Source organism: Vicia villosa, linkage group LG5 (assembly GCF_029867415.1).
Source record: "Vicia villosa cultivar HV-30 ecotype Madison, WI linkage group LG5, Vvil1.0, whole genome shotgun sequence".
Classification (NCBI taxonomy): Eukaryota; Viridiplantae; Streptophyta; class Magnoliopsida; order Fabales; family Fabaceae; genus Vicia; species Vicia villosa.
The window spans coordinates 134,322,625-134,344,085 of record NC_081184.1 but is presented as its reverse complement, the minus strand read 5'-3'; the positions used below and the strand labels follow the sequence as shown (position 1 = coordinate 134,344,085).

The window sequence follows — 21,461 nt, the reverse complement described above, 5'->3', positions numbered from 1 at the left end:
TGACTAGAAGGAATAATCTCTTGAGAGTTGAGACACACGGATATTCAACTTCATAAAAAAAGATTAAATTAAATTTGTTCACATGAACCGATTTTGTATGTGAAATTAGGTAAAAGAAAATTGTTACTATATTCTTAAAATTCCAAAAGGAAAAAAAAAAAAAAAGGAAAGAAGAAAGTACGTGGCAAGATTATCCAAGGGGTTTTTATCAACATATTTTTTAATCATCATCCTCCGATCCGATAGACACAACACAATTAGCTGGAGATTTTGTCCATAGCAGAGTCCAATGACACCACGCCATTACTATTAATTCCAGCGACCAAGCACGCACACAGAAGAAGAAGATAAAATATGTTCAAATTAATTGGAAGAAAAGCAAATTGGATATCCTCCAATTTACTCTTAACAAGAGGGTTGTGTTTGGGTGTTGTTCCTAATGGCGGAGCCATGGAACACTTGATCACTCAACTTCAATCTCACGTCAATAACGTCCTTGCCGGTGGTGGACCACAAGCTGTCAAAAGGAACACTAGTAGAAACAAACTTCTTCCCAGAGAGAGAATCGATCGCATTCTTGATCCCGGTTCTTCCTTCCTTGAACTCTCACAGGTTCTTATTCATTTCTCTTACTCATCATTCATTTGGGTTTTGTAGAAAGTTTATTACTTGAACATTATGTGTTTATCTAAAAAAAGATTTGAACTTTTGAATGATGATGATGAAGCTTGCAGGACATGAATTATATGAAGAGCCTTTGCCATCTGGAGGGGTTGTCACTGGGATAGGTCCGGTACATGGTAGACTTTGTATGTTTGTGGCGAATGATCCTACTGTTAAAGGAGGGACTTATTTTCCTATTACTGTTAAGAAACATCTCAGAGCACAGGAGATTGCTGCTCAATGCAATTTGCCGTGTGTGTATCTCGTTGATAGTGGTGGCGCTTTCCTTCCGAAGCAGGCTGATGTGTTTCCGGACAGGGAGAATTTTGGTAGAATATTCTATAATCAGGCTATAATGTCTGCTCAGGGAATTCCGCAAATTGCTTTGGTTTTAGGTTCTTGCACTGCTGGTGGTGCCTATATACCTGCTATGGCCGATGAAAGCGTGATGGTCAAGGGAAATGGCACTATTTTTTTAGCAGGGCCACCTCTTGTTAAGGTTAGCCCTGGCCTCCGGCCACTCTTATGCTCCAATACCCTCTTTGTGATACTATCTGGCTACTAATTTTTATGTCCCGATTCTTGTAATTTTAAACATTGTTGTTTCTGCATGTCTATCTTACATTAACATCAACTGAATGATTTTATAGGCTGCCACTGGAGAAGAAGTCTCTGCAGAGGATTTAGGAGGTGCTGCTGTGCATTGCAAGACATCGGGTGTTTCAGACTATTTTGCTCAAGGTATTTGCAAAGGATAATTTTCTCTGGCTCGTTGAAGTCGATAGAAAATGTGATAACTAATGATAAGTCAACTCGGTTTGTATTAGACATTATACATGTTTTGTTTTTTTGTAGATGAACTTCATGCACTTGCACTTGGGAGGGACATTGTTAAGAATTTGCATATGGCTGGGAGAGATGTCTCGACAAATGGATTGCAAAATATGGATTATGAATATAAAGAGCCACTATATGATGTCAATGAACTTCGTTCTATTGCTCCCGTTGATCTTAAGCAGCAGTTTGATATTCGAGAAGTGATTTCTCGCATTGTTGACGGATGTGAATTTGATGAATTCAAGAAACTGTATGGCACTGTGAGGGCTTATTCACTTCACTTTCTACCTATTTAATCATTGTTTTTATGTGTATGGATTGCTATGGAACTTATATTTTTATTTATTTTACATGCATCATTTTCCATTGATGAGTTTTCCATTCAGACTCTTGTAACAGGTTTTGCTAGGATTTTTGGACAGCCTGTAGGAATTATAGGAAACAATGGGATTTTATTTAATGAATCTGCTCTGAAAGGGGCTCATTTCATTGAATTATGTACTCAGCGTAACATTCCCTTGGTCTTCCTTCAGAACATCACTGGATTCATGGTATGAATTCAAACTATTCTTCAGTTTCTCTGATTATGATACATTGTGTCACTATATTCCGATTTCTGAGTAGTTTGGTTCTCTCTTTCCTCACAAAATCATTGGATTGGTTCAACAAGTGATTGACAAATACACTTAATGTCATCCATCATATTTTGTCCTATTTACAATCATAGTTTTCTGGAAATGTTTAGAATGCTGAAGCAAAATGTTTACTATTAGTTTGTGTCTCATTTTTTCAGTTTTTTTGTTAAACCTAAGCATTTTTTCTGTTAACAATTTTGAGTTACGATATTGGAAAACTACCCTGTTGTTATTTTGACGAAGAATGATACTGTAACACATGTCTCTTTGGTAGGTGGGCTCAAGATCCGAGGCAAATGGCATAGCAAAGTCTGGTGCGAAAATGGTGATGGCTGTATCTTGCGCAAAGGTTTGTGGATTCTACCAAATTACTTCAAAAAGAAGACTAGAAGATACAAGAGAAATGAAACAGACAGAATTGTTTTTAAAAAGGACTAATGACTGTTTTTGCTTCGAATAAATACATGCTGTAGGTACCTAAAATCACTATAATTGTTGGTGGAAGCTTTGGTGCCGGAAACTATGCAATGTGTGGCCGTGCCTATAGTCCAAACTTCATGTTTCTTTGGCCTAATGCGAGAATATCAGTGATGGGTGGTGTTCAGGTAGCTTATCTCTCAAGTCATGATTTTTTTACAAATTTTTTGGATTTGAAGACTTGATTGATCCTTAGTTCATATTCATCAGGCTGCTGGTGTTCTGGCACAAGTAGAGAAAGGCAGTAAGAAAAAGCAAGGAATTCAGGTAAAAAAAACAATGTTGTTGAGACAATTATTTAACCTAGTGACAAGTTCATGGTTTGTCTCATATGTCTTTGTTTGTGCTTGTAATACAGTGGAACAAGGACGAGGAAGAAAAGTTCAAAACGAAAGTAGTTGAGGCGTATGAGAGAGAAGGAAGTCCTTATTACTCGACAGCAAGGCTTTGGGATGATGGAATTATTGATCCAGCTGATACAAGAAAAATAATTGGTCTATGTGTTTCTGCTTCCTTGAACCGTCCCACGGAAGATACCAAATATGGTGTATTTAGAATGTGAATATGTGATGTTGAAACTTTGTTGTGTGCTAAATGTTGTTAAAGTCTGATGTAGATTTGTTAAGAAATGGAAGATAGGAAGAGTGAAAAGGGAATTCTTTCTTCATCATGTTAACGTGGAACAACCATATTTATAATAAAAATGCTTCTTGCATTACACAATGTATTCACTCCAAAATCTAGCATGCAAATTGGTCTAGGTTCAATAATCACTCAAATTTTGACCTTTGTTATAGAATTAGATAGACCAATACTTATGGAGAAATCTACCGGTAACATCTATCAAAAGTAATGAAGTCGTAAAAATGATGAATCATGTTTGGATATCTGATTATGTTTTATTAATAATATGCTTCGCATGGTTAAAATTTATAAATTAAATTAAATGGTTGATATATTTGCATACCTGCTACATTTTCTATGAAGCTGCAGTAACAGTATGGTCAGAAGAAAAAGTCTTAAGATTCAAAGAATATCATATATACTACATGACTCAGCTCTCTCCCCCCATAAAAGTTTGAGAAATGAGCGGGTAAAAACATACTCAATGGTTTCGGATCACAATAGAAGGAGGCGTTATATCTCTACTTAATTTTTTTTAAGTATCATGTAATACGTGAGTAAATGTGGTGTAAGACTTAATCTCCCATAAGTGTGAGTTCTCATCTCCTATAACAAAATTCAATTAGATTCTAACTCTCGCTCCCTCCCCTAAGCAAATTGAGGACTCTGATATCATTTGTTGGGTGGCTCACAGAATGTGGAAGTAACAACGGGACCAATGCTCTAGGACAACAAGAGAGAGAGAGACATTACATCTCCATCTAAAACCTTAAGACATTAAATCTATATGAGTCGTCTCTATTAAATATCTAACATTTTACCCATTAATTAGTGGTGTGAGAATCAACCACTCAGACTTGAGCCCACAATCTTTCTCACTAGTGTGAGTTCTTACCTCCTATAAGAAGATCTAACACATGACCAAGCTCTCGCTCCCCCACTAAGCTAAATTAGGGCTATGATACCACTTGTTATAGAGTTCGGAGAAGGAGGGAATAATAACGAGACCAATGCTCCAGGATCTAAATTTGTTGGCTGATAAAGGCTCCCATCTGTTTACGATGTGGACTCTAAGTCTAAAGCCTTTGTTGACCTTTGGGCTCTTCTCAAGCTTAAGAATTCTCAATTGTTCCAAAGCCCAAACGGCTCAAGGAAGGTGATGATTATTCTGGTTTCTTTCATGCTTCTATTAAAAGTAGAAGCAAAATGAATTACTTTCTAGCTCTTAAAGTGGGTGATAATTGGGTTGAAAGGGAGGTTGGTACCCGTCTAGAGGTCTTTAATATTTTCTTTGAAAATTTTAGGGAGTCGAATGTTGATCGACCTGGACTTTATGGTATATCTTTCTGTTCCTTTTATGCGGAGGATAATCAGGTTTTGACTGCCCCTTTCCCGCTGGAGAAGATTAATGGGGATCTCTTAGTGTGATGGTAATATGAGTCATGATCTTGATAGTTTTAATTTCTCCTTCTTCAAAAGTTTTTGGGACATGCTGAGGGGTGATGTAAGGATTATGTTTAATGAGTTCTCTTCTACATATTTTGACCTCTTACTTTGTGAATCTTATCCCCGAGATTAAGAACCCTGATCTGTTGAGTGAATTTCAACCTATTTCCCTTGTTGGGTCTCTTTATAAGCTGTTAGCCAAAGTTCTTGCTAAGAAATTGAGCGTGGTGATGAAAAAACTTATTTCTCTTAACCAATCAGATTTTCTTAAAGGTAGAATGTTGATTGACGGTGTTATGGCAGTTAATGAGTTGGTGGATTGAGCTAAATGTTTTAGAAAGGCTTTTCTTATTTTTAAAGTTGATTTTGAGAAAGCTTATGACTCAGTTAGTTGGAGCTTCCTGAAATATATGCTTATCAGATTTGACTTTAATGATAAATGAAGGTGTGCTTGTGATTCTCTAGTAATATGGTTGTTTTGGTTAATGGCTTCCCAACTCGAGAGATTAATATCTAAAGAGGATTAAAGCATGGGATCCCCTAGCCCCTTTACCTTTTCTCCTTGTGGTTGAAGGCCTAAGTTGGTTGTTTAGGAAGGCTAAGGAGTTGAGCCTCTTTTCTGGTTTTAGAGTAGGGTCGTCTACCCATCTCTAATATGCTGATGGTACCTTAATCTTGGCCGACCCCTCGGTTGAGAATTTGTGGCCCATTAAAGATATTCTAATGGGATTTGAACTTACTTCTGATCTTGGAGTTAATTTCCATAAGAGTAGTTTGATTGGGGTTAATGTTGATTCATCCTTGTTAGAGTTAGCTGAGAATTTTCTATATTATAAGATTGATCTCTCCCATTTCAATATCCGGAGTTGCATGTAGGAACCAATCCTCAATTGAAATCTACCTGTAAATCTCTTATTAACTTAATTCGCAAGAGACTTAATTCCTAGAGTCATAGATATGTGAATTTGGAGGGGGAGTGGTTCTCCTTAATTAAGTCCCCAATGTTATTCATGCTTTCTATTTATCTTTTCTTAAGATGCTTGTAAAAATTTGGAAGATTTTTAATAGTATGTTTGTTGATTTATGTATAGAAGTCACCAAGCGAGAAGAAAAACAACAAACAACCACATAAATAGAGAAAAAAACCACTAAAATAGAATTTGTTTGGTAAAAATAATTATTGATAAATAAGTTAGTTAATTTATAACCTATGACAAATATTTGACAAAATTAATCATTCAACTAAAATAAATGTAAAATAACATATAAAACATTTAATATAATTGTTTTTTAATTAGAATAAGTAATAGAAAATAAAAATGAATTTAATTAAAATAGTAAAAACAAAAATAGAAGATAAAATACTATTTAAAATAGCATTTAAAAAATAAATTATAAATTTTTAATGAAAAGATAATTACCAAAGGCTTCTTTTATTATCGTATCAATCCAAAATATTTAATAGCTGCAATATTAGTATATGCTACCCACCGTTTTCTCCTCGTGCTTTTATTCATTCTCTGCGGTCCCATTTTTCAGTTTTGGTTTTGTGTGAGATTCTCTTCTCTTCCCATTCGCCACTCTCACTTTCACCAATGGCTTCCTCTACTTCCCTTTCTCTCACTTTACCTATATTTTCTTCTTCTTCTCCATCTTCACGCCTTAACCCTCTCCCCTCATTTTCCCTCCATTCCCGAATCACCCACAAACCCCTTCACCTTCAAAACCCTCTTCTTTTTCCCAAGATTCGCTCCCTCCTTCAACAAACCAGAGGTATTTCTTTTATTCTGTTACCCCAATTTTGTAGTAAAGGAAATCGGAAGTTACGTGATCATTGATCAATTTATTCAACTACATATAGAATAAGAACTGCGAAAGTTGATATATTTTCTTTATATATATTTCTGATTATTTTGGGGTTTCATGTTTCGAACCATAAACAGATAAACACTGAGATTTGAATTAATTAGGTTTTATTTAGAGCTAGGATCAAGATTCTATTTGTTATTGTGCATTCAAGATCCAATCCTTTGGAATTTTTATAGATTTGAAAAAATAAAGGATTGCTTGAATTGCATTTGTAATGCTTTCTTCTTTGCCTTTGCCACTTTTGGTTTCCTAGTACCAGAAGCAGTTGATCTTTTACATAGAGTTCAAAGACTTATGAATAGCAGTGTTATATCTCCTAGGTCTATGAATGGAGTTTTTAAGAGGATTGATTTTGCAATTAAAAAAAAAAAATAGTGGCGTTGCTTGTTGTCCGTTTGTCTTCTATTGTTGTACGAACTTTATTATATTGAATTAACAAACGTGGAGATGTTTTACTTGCTGTATATGCAAAACTTGATTGCTGTGAATTTTGTGTGCCCAAAATAGATAGTAGAGTAGAGGAATGAGAGGACAATAGATAACCGGCCATGTTGATGTATTCTTGTAAGTCCTAACTAGATTAGGAATATCATAAACCTAAAGATCAGTTTGATCTTTGTTCTGATCGGCTTTAAGTCCGTGCTACTGCGGCTATGAGGTATTGTCCGCTTTGGGTGTGAGAGCCCTCAATGCTTTGTCCTTTAGAAAAGGTGTCTCGTTGAGTTGAGGTGTATGAGTGTTGTATATATATGTTTCCTTTTCAAACATCATTTTGTTTGAATTTATTCATGAAGATGGAACCTAACATTAGGAATGAAATTTTGTCAAAATAGAAATAAAAATTAGGAGTGACGTAACATTATGTCCCTCCGCTGCTACAGAAAAGGCTAAGCCGCCTAAACACCAATCACATAGTTTGTGTTTTTCAATGAATAACAGTTTTTTCTGTTTACTTTGCTAACTAAATTTCTTACTTCAAGCAGAAACTTAAGTGAAAATATTTCACTCAATGCAAGACTTGTGCCTTTTCCTTTGGTGTTTCTTACTTTTAGCCAGTTCCCTGGTTTTAATTTTGTGAATTTTGCACTGTCAACGAGTATTAAACTTTGAATCATTGGATAGCCTTTTAATTTATGTGAGTTTGTTGTCTGGCAGCTACACCAGTTAACAAAGATCTGTGGGATAATTCGATTCTGAAAAGTGAAACTCCGGTCCTTGTTGAGTTCTATGCAAATTGGTGTGGCCCGTGCAGGATGGTACACCGAGTTATTGATGAGGTTGCAACTGAGTATGCTGGAAGACTCAAGTGCTTTGTACTCAACACAGATGCTGATATGCAAATTGCTGCAGAGTATGAAATTAAGGCTGTACCAGTGGTTTTGTTGTTTAAAAATGGCAAGAAATTTGACGCCGTAGTTGGCACCATGCCAAAGGAGTTTTATGTGTCTGCAATCGAGAGGATGCTCAATTGACGGATAAACTTTTGTTGTTACAGGTCATGTTGAATTTTGGTTAAAAGTTCCGGTTATCTTGTCCGGCTGCTCAACATTACTGAGTTCTTTCTGTAAATACTTTGATTTACTTTTCCTCGCATTAGCTAGGTGCGACGACCCCGAGAGTCTGCTTTTATATAGTAACAAATATTCGGACTTCTATCCCAGATCTTCTTTGAAAAGTAGTGTTTAGGTTCATGTTGAATTTGTATGTTTGTTTGGTACCTGATTTGAACAGCATCTGTTGTTCTTGCAAGTACGATGTGATTTGATTAGCATGGGCTTATTTTCCCATTACTCAACCATTATTCCCTTGTTTTGTGACTCTTGTCTATTGATCAAGCATGGGTGTTTGACTAATGCAATCACATGAATTCAAATTCTCGTATTCAACTGAGATGCTATTAAGAATAAGGATTTAGACATGAATGAACAAAAGAACAATGTAGCATGATGTGATATTAATTTTGATTGAGGCAACTGACATCACTACCTGTTAAATTTTTATATCAAATAGTACTGGTATATGTTCGTAGAGATGTCAATTTGCCTCCGTTAACGGGATCTCTGTGAGGATTCTCCGTTTGAGGTCTCAAAGTCGGAGAATTTTTCCCCCGCGGAGACGGGGATGAGGAACAAAATTTTTCCGAAGGAACTTCGGGGACGGGGGTGGCGTAAATATTTCTCGCCCGTGGAGTCTCTGCCTAAAATAGCATAATGTCCTTAATTAATTTATATATAATTTTAAATTATTATGTAAGTTTAGTTGTCATTTCATATAATTAATTTTATACACAAATTAAAAATATATATGTATTGTTAGTAAAACAGTGGGATCTAAATAATTATTTTAATTTTTTTTAGTTTGAAATTTTGGTGGTCATGACACTCAATACTATGAATTAAATATTATTAAAACAATATATTTATCATAAAGGAATAATTTCTAAATTTCTTGTGGTTAGTTTTTTAAGTTTTTACTATTAACTTGGTTTAAAATAATAAAAAAAAAAGCATGTTTATGGATGACCGCATGAACCTTGGGGATCCGTGGCGATTCACGGGGATCTGCAGGAACGAGGATGGGAGACAAAATCCCTCATAGCGGGGATCCGAAGCGGGGATGGAGAATAGATTTGAAGGCCCGATTGACATCCCTATATGTTTGGTTTAGGTTTTGGAATATGCAAAAACTATTTTATAGATGTAAAATTGATTTTTAAATAATTTTGAAGTGTTTGGGTTGGAAACATATCATGTACTTATCTAAATATAAATCACTTTACATTTAATACAATTTTAACTAAAATCAATTCACTCAAAATTAAATTTTTTTCACTAAAAAGTTCAAATATAATTAATTTTTCCCCTAAAAAAAATCAAATGTATGCTTTTTTTTTTTTTTTTTTTTTGGTGTTAAAAATTATGCTTAGTAAGTGGTTAGTATATTAGATTTCAGGGTTTGAATTATTATTAGTTAATATATTCTATCACAACATAATAATTAGAAAATCCAAAATATGGTAAACATACTACGAAAGAATACTATCACAACTTCCTAGTTTAACGGTTAATAATTCCCTAATAAATGAAACTTTATTTCTATAAAGATAGTATCAAATAAAGAGGTCTAGGATGCAACTTTATTAAAAGGGTAATGTTAATTTCTGCCTCAAGGATACAAGTTAAAAAATCTACTTATAGAAATTTTACCTTAAAAAAAACAATAAAAAAATTAATTATATATTTTTATTAAAATCAATACACAATTTCTAAGATATTATTCCTTCAATTGGTTTTTAACTTGTGTTCTTAGGATACAAGTTAGCATTATCCTTATTAAAAATTACTCTTACTAATGTCTAATATAAAAGAGTTTATTTATTTTTTTATTTTACTATTGAATAATTAATGTATTTGATTTATATGTAGATTAAGTATATTAATTATTTATTGATTATTTTTTCTTCTTATAATAGGATTAGAGGAAAATAATCTTTTGTTACAAATTATAGTATAAATCATTTTATAATAAAATGTCTATTAAAGTTTATATTTATCGTGTTTTTTTTCAATTGATTACTTATATATAATTTTAATTTTTATAACTTTTTTTTGATAAATTAAGACTTGAGCTCATCAAAATCAGAAGAAACAAAACTTAAAGTTCAAAGAATATATCTACAAAATTACTTATTATACATTCATCAAATTCTTACTATATATATCCTCAACGTAGAGAACCCATGATCCACCATAATGGCAATAAGTGAGAGTGCGCGATCATTTAGGATACCATTTATTGAACATACATTGAGTAATGAGTGTTGTGTGTCGACTCAACTGATGACATCTTCGTGAAAAGAAGAGTCAATTCGTGCTTTTTGATATAAGGAACTTCGTATCGAAGGGGGATGTTAACCCCCTGTTGAAGTGCATATAAGAACAAGAAGTCGCTTGCGTTTAGGGTTGGGATAGCCAAGACCGACTAACAGGAGCCTACGGCCGCCTACACAGGCCTAAGCCAGACCAATAAGTGCTAATAAGATGAAAACACCTATGAACAATGTCATAAGTGCTAATAAGTAAGTTAAGAAGAGTCAATGCAAACAAATTTTTAGTCTCATTGGTCTTTTAGTTTGTTAGTATGTTTAAACATTATTTGATTTATGTATTTACATATGTCTACAAGAAATGGGCTTTTAGATAGATTAATAGGTTAATCAGGCCTTCGAAAAGGTCAGACTCATGCCTAAAAGTAAGTCTATAACAGGCTACATGTCAGATTTAGGCTTTAGTTTTTTTGGCAGTTCAGACTTAGGCTTGACAAAGCCTAACTCAGTTCAACCTATTTTAGCCCCAACTTGCATTTTTACTGAAGTGCACGAAAGAATAATTGAGCAGCATTTAGGTGTTAGAGCTTTGATTTGTTAAAATTATTTAATTTTTATTTTAATTTCTTTTAAAATAATTCATTTAAATAGTGATGATGCACCGATGATGACGTAAATTTTTTTACATTGACTATACTTATCAATTAATCTCTTTTCAAAATAATTACCAAATAAATCAAAATAATTACCAAATAAATCATTTTTATTGAACGACAACATAAAATTATTTAAAATATTTTTGTAAGAAAAAATTACTAATATAATTTAAAATAAAAAATAACTATTTGCTTTCCGCTTCAAATGATAAGTTTTTAAAGCCATAAAATCCCTATCCAAATTAATAAAAGTCAAATTTAATTAATTTGATTCAGTGTTAATTCGAACAAATTAGTACTTTGAAGCAAATCTCCAAAATAATCTGATTAAGAAAAAATCTCTCAAATGATAAAATCAATAATTTATTTTTGATCCAACTGATCAAAACATTTTTCATAGCATTAAAAGGGTAAATAAATTGTGCGTTGGAAGAATATACATATATCAGAAATCAGAAATCAGAAATAGAAGGTTCGAAAAGACAGAACGGCGCCGAAATGGAAGGTTCATTCATAGTACCAATGAAAGGGCAGCAGTATTCTACTGAATGAGTCAGTATATCTGTCTCTCACTCTCTCCAACCCTTTTTACCCTAACCTCGATTTCCGTTCCTTTTCTCTCTCTCCCATGGAATCTCGTAAATTGGCTGCGTTACTTTCCTCCCTAATTTCCCAACTCCTCCTCATCATTCTCCTCATTTTCCCTCCCAATTCCCTCCACCTCAATTCCACTCCCAACTCCAATTCAAATTCCAATTCCAATTCCACCACTTTCTCTCTCATCCACCACTTCCTCTTCTCCCAACAAACCGCCGTCACCACCACCCTCCTCTCCCGCAAACGCAAACGCCCTAAACACAACCACCGTCCCACGCCTAACCCTGATTGGTTCCCCATCTCCTTCCTCATGTCCTCCTCCACATTCGAATGGCTCACCGGTTTACTCGAACCGCTCCTCGAATGCCGTGACCCGGCTTACCTCTTCCCTCTCAACCTCTCCGCCGGCCTCCGTCTTGGTATCGGTCTCTTCCGTCTCGCTAACGGCTCCGATTACTCCCAAATTTCATCTCAATTCAACGTGCCAGTCTCCGTCGCTAAATTCTGCGTTAAACAACTCTGTAGAGTCCTATGCACCAATTTCCGATTCTGGCTTTCTTTCCCAAACGCTAACGACCTTCGTTCCGTTTCACAGAATTTCCAATCTCTCTCCGGTTTGCCTAATTGCTCCGGCATCATTTTCTGCTCTCGCTTCGAAATCGCTCCATCATCCTCCTCCTCCTCACCATCAGTATCCCAACAACAGCAACATTCCACAATCGCAGCTCAAATAGTTGTCGATTCCACGTGTCGAATTCTCAGCATTGCGGCTGGTTTTTTCGGTCACAAAACGGACTATGTGATTCTTAAGGCTTCGAGTTTGTTCAATGACATAGACGACAGAATGCTATTGAATGATTCTCCGGTGAACGGTGTTAATCAGTATTTCATTGGTGATTCCGGGTATCCTCTGCTTCCTTGGCTCATGGTACCTTTTGGTGAGAATGTGACTGTTTCTGGTTCCGTTGAAGAGAGTTTCAATGCTGCTCATGAACTGATGCGGATTCCGGCTCTCAGAACGGATGCTAGTTTGAGGAAATGGGGTGTTTTGAGTAGGCCCATTCGCGAGGAGATTAAGATGGCTGTAGCTTATATCGGTGCTTGTTCGATTCTTCATAATAGTTTGTTGATGAGGGAGGATTTTTCTGCTTTGGTTTGTGATTTTGAACCTCAGAGGAAAAATGGAGAACCTTGTGTATTGGAGGATGATCGTTTAACGGAGGAGGCTTTGGCGATGAGGATGACATTGGCTACGATGGCAAAGAAAATTAGTAGTTAGCTCAGTTCAGATTCTTAATTGGTGGGGGAAAGGTATACGGATTCATGATGCTTCGAGATGTATGCAATTTTTCAGCTTCCACTCTTAGTTAATTAGTGTGGATGCGGTATTGTAAATACTGCCTCTTGAGCATTTCATAGTTATATTCTTTTTGATGATTACAAGTCTTTTGATAATGTTATAGATTTAATTTCATTGATGATAATGGATGGGTTTGTGATGGTTTTTTGGAATGTGTAAAAAGTAGCCATAGTGCATAAACATATGTAGCACCGACACTTCTGAAAAAGGAGTGTATGTGTCAGACACCTACACCGACACTTGTGATTACGTTTAATTTATTTAATTTTTCAAATTATTACCGGTGTCGCTGTGTCAGTGTCAGTGTTGTGATCAGGGGTGTCCGTGCTTTATGTTAATGACCATTTCTCACTTTTTGTTATGAACTAGTTGGATTGAATAGTTTCATCACTCATACCATTTTGATTCATTGTTAAGTTAATGACCATTTGATATTGCCATGTTACCCATTACCAATCTTTTGGAATTGCCAGAGACAGTTGAACTTGTTTATGCTGCTTTTAGTTTTGTCACTGTTTTGAGTTGAGTTAGTCCGGATAAGGCTTGATGGAATTTGTATCTTGCAAGTTGTAACATGATGCTAAACAGACGCACCTTGCAAATTTAACAGTGAGTTATAAATAACGGTCACGTTGCAGCCATGTAAAGGCTTTCGCGATTTCGGTCGCGTTGCAGACATGTAAAGGCTTTCGCGATTTCGGTCGCTACAGGTGTTACGACATCTGATTGCGGTTGTTGCAGTGTGAATTAAACACAATTTGTTGTTTATCATAAAAATGGTGAATAAATAGTATTGGTATCGACACCTTCCGATACCGTTTTGTCACGGCTGTTTTTGTGGTTATGAATCCATTTTAAAACTTTGTGTTGTAGTTAGAAAAGTTTTGGTCATTAGTAATAATCTTAGTTCTGTAAACTTGATCTTTCTTGATGATATTTAGTGCCCTTATTGACAGTTAGAAGACTAGATGGACATGCATTTAACTGTGTGATTTGTTACCTAGCTAAAACTTTACTACTATATATTTCTTGTAACTGCAAATCGGGAGCATTGAAACCTCATGATCCCTTTGATATGATTTAGTCTTTTGCTTCTTTAATTCCCCAGGAAATTGCCTGATATCAACTCTATTATTGTATTGATTACTGGTTAGATTAGCTGTCTTAATTGCTCTTTTCTGTTCTTAGTGGTCCGAGAAAACTATAAGCAAACAGTGCTTTACTCTTTGAAGTTCTGAACATTTGCTGTTATCTTATGGTAATAAGTTATTGATTACCATATAATCTTCTATCCATGGCAACAACATGACAACTAAGACAATTAAGGATCCTCTCCATTTCTCAAAAGAAATGGAGATGCCCATTACTATAGTTTTAATGTAAATAAAATATATATTTGCACATTTATACATTAAAACTATAGTAATGGACATCTCCATTTTTTTTGAGAAATGGAGATGATCTTTACTCATGACATGACTTGTATTCAAAATTCAAATACAACACTCCTTTGTTAGTAGGTCTAGTCCAGGTATTGCTGCTAATCTGTAAAAATAAATGGTATATTTAAGTCGAATTCAATCCAGTAATTACTCATAAAACAAATATTTGTGCCAAAGTACATGCTCTTATGGTCAATATAAGTTGTTACAAGCCAATAGAACTACAAGCCTTCAGCTCCTTGCATCATCCAAAATATTTCTGTCCGATTACATAGCCTATAGAGCTAAAACATCTTTCTTTTGCATGGCGACCGACTCTCTCCAAGTGTGTCATCCAAGTTAACTGTGTATGCTGTGGTCACTATTCCACTTTCTAAGAATTGTCTTAATGAAATATAAAAATTAAAAATTACAGATAAGTTTTACTCTGGGGAAGGAGATAGTGGTAGGCCCATGCATATGTATAAGTGGTATTAGAGATATGTTGATTAAGCTTTAGTTCAAATTTGATTTACTTATCAAGACTGACACCTCTCACTGTCATATTAAGTGTATTGAACATGCTATAGCTGGTTAATTGTTTGCTAATACAAATGCAAACACTTGCTCTAGTTTGTAAGTAACTTTTCATAATAAAAAATCAATTACAACCGAAGATAAAAATACTCTCTTTACATTCTAATATGATATCAGATTGCTAGGTGCAATCTATGGCCGTGGCAGCACTTTTACTGGTGTCGTTCTCCTCTTCCGCTCAAGTCTTCACCACTCATATGTCGGCAATCTCAAATTCGACTGAAAAATAATATTGCCTACACTTCTCTTTCAAAAATGCGTAAAAACTATATGAAAACAACTTTCATCTTTGGTGCCAATAGGTTGAACTATACATCAATGCACATAACCTTATTGATCTTGTTGTCTTCACTCGAATTCCTCCTCAAATTCTTGATGATGAAACTCGTTGTACTGGACTGGATCTGTCAATTATGAGTATTTGTTTGGCTACAAAAATATCATATATTGTCCTGGCTATAATCTACTTTTTCCAGTGAAATTCTCTCATGTATGCTTGAATGCTCTCATGCACATAAACTATGAGATCAGTTGTTCAACTACTTTCAGAAACACACTTGTGCTTGAGCACGCCATCTTAGGGTTGAGCTTCAAGCGATAATACTTGGGAATTCAACTGTTTAGGATGATCTCTTCAAGATTCATACAATTGTTTATGCCCTAACCTTGAGGGATTATCTTCTGAATATGCACAAGTTGTCGCTGTATATTTGAAAGCAAGTTTAGTGTTATGGATCTAGATAAAGTAGAAATTCTTCTATTGCCTCACGAGCTTCGTCTCGCTAAGTTCAAGAAGCAACCAATTTTAAATCTGGTATCCCTCAATCTTAATCATATCGTAGAACCTTCTACATTTATTGATGATTTAAATCCTATTGGTAATAATTTGTCGCCCTCACAAACATCCTCATATAATCTTGAGCAAGATTATCAAGCTTGTTATGGTGGACCAAATAGTCGTGGTGGTCGCAATGGCATAGGTAAAGGAGGACATTTTCCTATCTCCAACATACAATGTCAAGTATGTTCAAAGTTTGGTCATACAACTCTGAGTTGCTAGTATAGGTTTAATCACAATTTCATGCACCATCCTTCAATGGAAACTCCTACAACTAACCTTCGTCCCATGGAAACTCCAATCCATATGGTCAGTTTCCGAATAATGTGTGGACAAGGCCTCCACCACCTTCAAGGCATGCCCTAACTTTCACAAGTCCTCCAAGCACCTTTGTTTCCAATGCCTTCTACCTCCACATCATGGTTCTCTGATTCAGAAGCTTCCTTTCATGTCACAAGTGATGCCAAGAATCTTCAACACATCACTCCATTTGAGGGTCATGTGTAGGGATTTAAGAGGGTTTTTCAAAATTGGATCCTCTTAGCGGAACAATCTCGACGAATGAATCTTAATTAAATCATTAATAACAAATTAAATAGTTAGGATTATAAGAATACCTATTGGAGCATGCTTTAACTTTGATCATCAACATGGAAAATACCATCGTCTCAACAAAGTCCACGCGAGTACAAACTCGAACGCAATGTTAGCCGTTTTTATGAGAATGGCGAGAATTATGATTGTAAGAGAAAAAAGCTTCTCTATTTATATAGATCTACTAAAACCCTAATACTCTTATTTTAGACTTTTTCAAAATAAGCTCAATCTTATTTATATTTCATTAAAAATTCTTTTAATAAAATAAAATAAATAGGCTTAATTGCAGTTATGGTCCCCCTATTATTCTTTTTTTTTAGTTTTGGTCCCCCTATTTTAAAATCCGGAATTTTAGTCCCTCTATTTTAGTTTTTAGAGGATTTTGGTCCTCCTGCAAATCCGAAGGCAATTTTTAATGAAATAAATCTCACATTAATGACATGTTTAACATAAATCTTAAATAAAAATAGTTTTTTTAAACTTATCACTGCTGAATTGACATTGACACGTCATTAATGTGAGGTTTATTTCATTAAAAATTGCCTTCGGATTTGCAGGGGGACCAAAATCCTCAAAAAACTAAAATAGAGGGACTAAAATTCCGGATTTAAAAATAGGGGGACCAAAACTCAAAAAAAAGAATAATAGGGATACCAAAACTGCAATTAAGCCAAATAAATATTATTAAATTTAATCAAATTATTTTAAATAAATAAAATACAATATTAATTGGGGTTTGCTAACGTAGACCCACTTGTTTTTATGAAGGTCTATTTTAGCGAACATTAACTACGAAATAGTTAAATGCACCTTAAGGTGCATGTTGCTAAAACACACCTTCATAAAAATAAGTGAGTGTATTTTAGAAAATCCTACAGGGATTTGCTAAAATACACCCACTTATTTTTATGAAGGTGTGTTTTAGCAAGCTTTAACTAAAAAAAAGTTAAATGCACCCTAATGTGCATATTGCTAAAATAGACCTTCATAAAATCAAGTGGGTCTACTTTAGCAAACCCCATATTTAATTTAATTAATTGTTGATTCTCATTTATTTAATTAAATCATATTTAATCAAATAATTTGCATATGTGCTAATGTATTTGTACTGGTAAAAAAGTATAGTGTGTGTGTGTGTGTTTCCCCTACAAGGGAAGGGAGAATCAGAGGCCTTAGTAGATTTATAACACGTTACAGTGGTTAGGGCTTACCCACGATGGTGAGAAACCCTTTACGGTGGTGATTTAAGAGTCTTGCCCACATGAGGTGAGAGGCTCTATTGAGGTGAGTGGTCACAAGTTACAAGTACTCATGTGTTAAGACTGTAGTGAGTGTTGCATTCTTTAGGGTGTATAGAATATGTATCACTTGGGATCTGTCTCTTCTCCATGTGGGAAAGCATATTTATAAAGTCCCCTTTGAACCTAGGGTTTGGCCCCCTTAGTGGCGCAACCACTTCCTTCTTATTAGGAGAAGTTATTGACCACCTATATTTTAGGAATTAGTAGAGACTTCACCTTCCTTGGCCCACACGTCGTGGATGCCCTCGGGCGAGCCTCTTAGTCTCCGCCTAGGCGGCCTAGTTATCGGGCGAGGGTGCCCTAGTTTAGGACTTCTACAAATTAACACTACATAGACCCTCAAGCACGAGGGATTTTCTTAAGAACAAAATGTTTTAAAACTCTTTTATTATTTGAAGCGTGCTTTTTTCCATATGAGAGATTTTCTTAATTAAAGGCGCATAGGGATATGCCTACTTGAGGTGTTGTTCTGAGATGTCAAAATGTCAATCACTTCTGAGAGATTGAGTGTTTGACTGGGAAATGCATGGATGACATTTAATGCACCTCATGATGGTGTTTCTCGGGAAAATAAACTAGTCTTACATTTTACACGTGGCTTCTAGGTGTGGAGGCTTTCCCACTTTTTGTTGCAGTTTTTTTATTGGGTGAATGCGCGGTCCTTTAGGCTTCCTATATCTTTTGTAAGAACCTTTTTACTCCCTTTTTCACTTTCTCTTTTTGTAGGAGCCTTTCTGGGTTAGATTTTTACTTTCCTAAACTCTTGTTTCTCTTGATAATGGGGAAGAAAACTAAACTATTCATGTCCATGACATTACGTCCCTTTATTCAATTGAGGAAATGATCAAAAAAGTCTACCATTGTATTAGATTTTCCAGTATAGGCCGAGGGAGGGATGTGATCATGGAATCGTATTTGAGGGACTAGAGGGAAAACATGGATACTTCTGGAGATCCTTCTACCCTTCATTTCTATATTCATCCTCCCATTATCTACGAGTTAAGGGTCTTGATTCCCTTTACTTCCTTTAAAACAGAGTTCTTTACTGATGTTAACTTGGCTCATTCCCAAGTTACTCTGAATTTCTAGGGAATGCTTAGAGCTTTCCAAATAATTTGCTTCAATTTGGGCGTGTCCCCTTCCTTCTGAGTGTTTTTCTACTTCTTCAAGACGGAACTCCTCCCCACCAATGGCTGGGTATCTTTGCGCCATTTTCCTATGGGATGCTTGTTGAAACCCTTTTCTAACCCTTATGAGGATTGGAAGGACAAGTTCATGCAGGTAAAAGGATAGGATGATGCTTCCCCTATTATTGCGAGAGCGAGATGAACTCCTTTTTCCTCTATCTTGGACTCTAGATTCCAGACCTTCGGGAAGAGCGAATTTGTGGGTCCTTTCTCCTCTTGACCGAGACGTGATTCAAGTTATGAAGTGCGTTTGCCCTATAGATTCCAGTACCCATATCAACCGAGACCGTGAAGATGGTGATGCAATGAAGGAATATTTAGGTATGAAAGGAAACTCTCTACACTTACTTTGTTTTATTTTTGTAATTAGATTATGTTTGTTATCTACATATAAGATTATGGGTCCCTCTTAATGAAAAAAGAGAGTGTTTGGCAAAGATACAAGCAATCCAGCAGTGGGCGATGCTTCCTATAACCCAAGACACAATTGGTGCTATATGGGGAGGGGGACGCGAGGCAAGACCTCGTGAGAAAATGATATTCTCCCTCCTAAGGTCTATAGGATGGAAGATACTCCTTTTGGGTCATCAGGGAACCGAGAGGAGGGGTTATAAGGGGAGAGGTCAGTGGATACTTTGGCTCTTCCTTAGCGGTCCTTGTGGCATAACCAATCTTTCAATGTAGTGGATATTGCTGATAATTTTTTCTTTTTCTCTAAGAACTTTATTGGTGATTACCACTTGTTCTCTATTATGTCCTCCGCCCAACTCTCTACTTTACTAGAGGCCTAACTTGTGAGGTGTTTTCTGGTGGAGAAAGTGCTAATGGAGAAGCATTTCAATACTCTGGAGATTTTCTAGTCATGAGTGATTAATTTAAATAAACATACTCGTGAAGGTGGGGTGGCGTTAAAATGGATGAGGGTGAGACGGTATAATTTAAAGGCACTTGTCGAAGGGGTGGTCACTCAGACTTTCGATCAGCTTGAAAAGGTGGAGGTTTTAAAAAAATCACTTGAGAAGGATCAAAATATTCTTGAAAGCACGGAGGAGCGAGTCTCGCTGCTTAAGGTTGACGTGGTGGCGACCTCTATTCATCATTTTGAGGAAGCGAGAAGGTGGGTTACTCTTCTTTACCCAAATCTAGATTTAAGCTCCATGTACCCTTTTCAGGTTATCCGAGGTGGGAAGCCGGTGGATGAAAAATGATTCTTCTCCTTACCTCGTTTTGGGTTGTATTTTTCCTTACTCATTTAGGGGCCTTTTTAATCTTTCTAATTAACGATGTCCTTCAAGAGTTCCTTTAATGTTAACGTTTTTATCATTATTTGCTTGTTTCTTAGTGTTTTCCCAAGGACGTTTTTTACTATAAATGCCTCTATGGGTGACAAGGATCCCAGCTTGGGGACCCAACATACTTGATTGCCTCTATGGGCGGCAAAGATCCCAACTTGGGGATCCAGCATATTTGACTGCCTCTATGGGTGGCAAGGATACCATCTTGGGGATCCATAGTATTTGATCGCCTCTATGGGAAACAATGATCCCAGCTTAGGGATCCAACGTATTTGATTGCCTCTATAGGTGGCAAGGCTCCAAAAATTTAGGCACTGTACAATAAATGTCAAGACAAATGTTTAGACATCATTCGTCTGAGAGAACCAGTTTTACCAAACTAAAATTATGCAGAAGTAAATTGCAAAAAGTAAAATACACAGTCAATTGTTAGCCCAGATCAGTGCAACTCACCTACTTCGGGGCCTATTAAGCCAGGAAGGAAATTTACTATGATAATATTAGTTCAAATCTAAATAACCCTATTTTACAACTTATCGCATAATCACTACCTTGTGCAACTTCTACCTAGGACACCCCTAGATATAAGACCCCCCTCTCACTCCCAATCACCTCAGTGAGAACAATAAAAGACAAAGCAGAAGACCATACTTCCAATTACACACAATACACTATTTGCTTAAAAGCTCATGAGTGATCGATAATGAATAATGACCAATCAGTCAAACTCTATGCATTAGAAGATACATGAGTGACATACACAAAAACACAACACATTAAAACGACTCTCAAAACCTAAGACTCTAACTTTCCCTTATTCTTTTACAAAGTTGTGAAAGATATGAAAAACATTAGGATAAGGTTTCTCTTTATGTACTCCTTAGCTGTCCACGCGCTTCGTATTCTTCACCCAAATATTTCTTGATCCACAAGTTGAGGGCTGCATCAAATATGCATAATGTCTCCTTGAATCTTGGAACAAATCATCACAAGTTTCCTAAATTGTCTCAATATCCAAACTTAGAAACTTATGCACAGTTGGAAATTTAAATCAATTGTTCCAAATAAAATCCTCTTGACCTGCGCAAATAAATGAGATGTATCCACATAAAATCTCACAAAATCAAATCAAATATGTCAAGAAAATAACAACAGTTCAGTTCCTTCTATGACTGTTGTTCAGGATGTCACAACATTTGGAAGTGATACATGTTTTAGCAAAATTGCTTCCAATC

At 35.7% G+C, this 21,461-nt stretch overlaps 3 protein-coding genes across 4 annotated transcripts; all 3 read left to right on the top strand.

Moving 5' to 3' along the window:
• The first annotated feature begins 225 nt into the window (after positions 1-225).
• On the top strand, positions 226-3,335 carry LOC131602586 (methylcrotonoyl-CoA carboxylase beta chain, mitochondrial). 2 transcript variants are annotated; one of them, XM_058874736.1, is made up of 9 exons: positions 226-612; positions 728-1,162; positions 1,314-1,404; positions 1,519-1,760; positions 1,887-2,051; positions 2,410-2,484; positions 2,609-2,740; positions 2,823-2,879; positions 2,971-3,335. In XM_058874736.1, the coding sequence occupies exons 1-9, from the start codon at positions 355-357 to the stop codon at positions 3,172-3,174; spliced, it is 1,659 nt and encodes a 552-aa protein (XP_058730719.1). In that variant the 5' UTR covers positions 226-354; the 3' UTR covers positions 3,175-3,335. The 2 variants fall into 2 exon arrangements, with proteins under 2 accessions (XP_058730719.1, XP_058730720.1); XM_058874737.1 differs by having other exon boundaries at positions 475-612; positions 735-1,162.
• A 2,840-nt stretch (positions 3,336-6,175) lies between these two features.
• On the top strand, positions 6,176-8,346 carry LOC131607415 (thioredoxin M3, chloroplastic-like). Its single transcript, XM_058879422.1, has 2 exons — positions 6,176-6,455; positions 7,707-8,346. Exons 1-2 carry the CDS (start codon positions 6,278-6,280, stop codon positions 8,021-8,023), a joined length of 495 nt encoding a protein of 164 aa, XP_058735405.1. The 5' UTR covers positions 6,176-6,277; the 3' UTR covers positions 8,024-8,346.
• Positions 8,347-11,499: 3,153 nt separating this feature from the next.
• Positions 11,500-14,302, top strand: LOC131602585 (protein ANTAGONIST OF LIKE HETEROCHROMATIN PROTEIN 1-like). The gene has a single exon (XM_058874735.1). The coding sequence runs from the start codon at positions 11,662-11,664 to the stop codon at positions 12,907-12,909; it is 1,248 nt and encodes a 415-aa protein (XP_058730718.1). The 5' UTR covers positions 11,500-11,661; the 3' UTR covers positions 12,910-14,302.
• Positions 14,303-21,461: the final 7,159 nt, after the last annotated feature.

What these genes read in the sequence shown, in the direction of transcription:
- LOC131602586 (XM_058874736.1), top strand. Translation starts at nt 355, where the DNA reads ATGTTCAAATTAATTGGAAGAAAAGCAAATTGGATATCCTCCAATTTA. An exon ending in CCTTCCTTGAACTCTCACAG is followed by an intron (nt 613 to 727) that starts GTTCTTATTCAT and finishes ATGATGATGAAG; the next exon opens with CTTGCAGGACATGAATTATA. An exon ending in AGAACATCACTGGATTCATG is followed by an intron (nt 2,052 to 2,409) that starts GTATGAATTCAA and finishes TCTCTTTGGTAG; the next exon opens with GTGGGCTCAAGATCCGAGGC.
- LOC131607415 (XM_058879422.1), top strand. Translation starts at nt 6,278, where the DNA reads ATGGCTTCCTCTACTTCCCTTTCTCTCACTTTACCTATATTTTCTTCT. An exon ending in CCTCCTTCAACAAACCAGAG is followed by an intron (nt 6,456 to 7,706) that starts GTATTTCTTTTA and finishes GTTGTCTGGCAG; the next exon opens with CTACACCAGTTAACAAAGAT.
- LOC131602585 (XM_058874735.1), top strand. Translation starts at nt 11,662, where the DNA reads ATGGAATCTCGTAAATTGGCTGCGTTACTTTCCTCCCTAATTTCCCAA.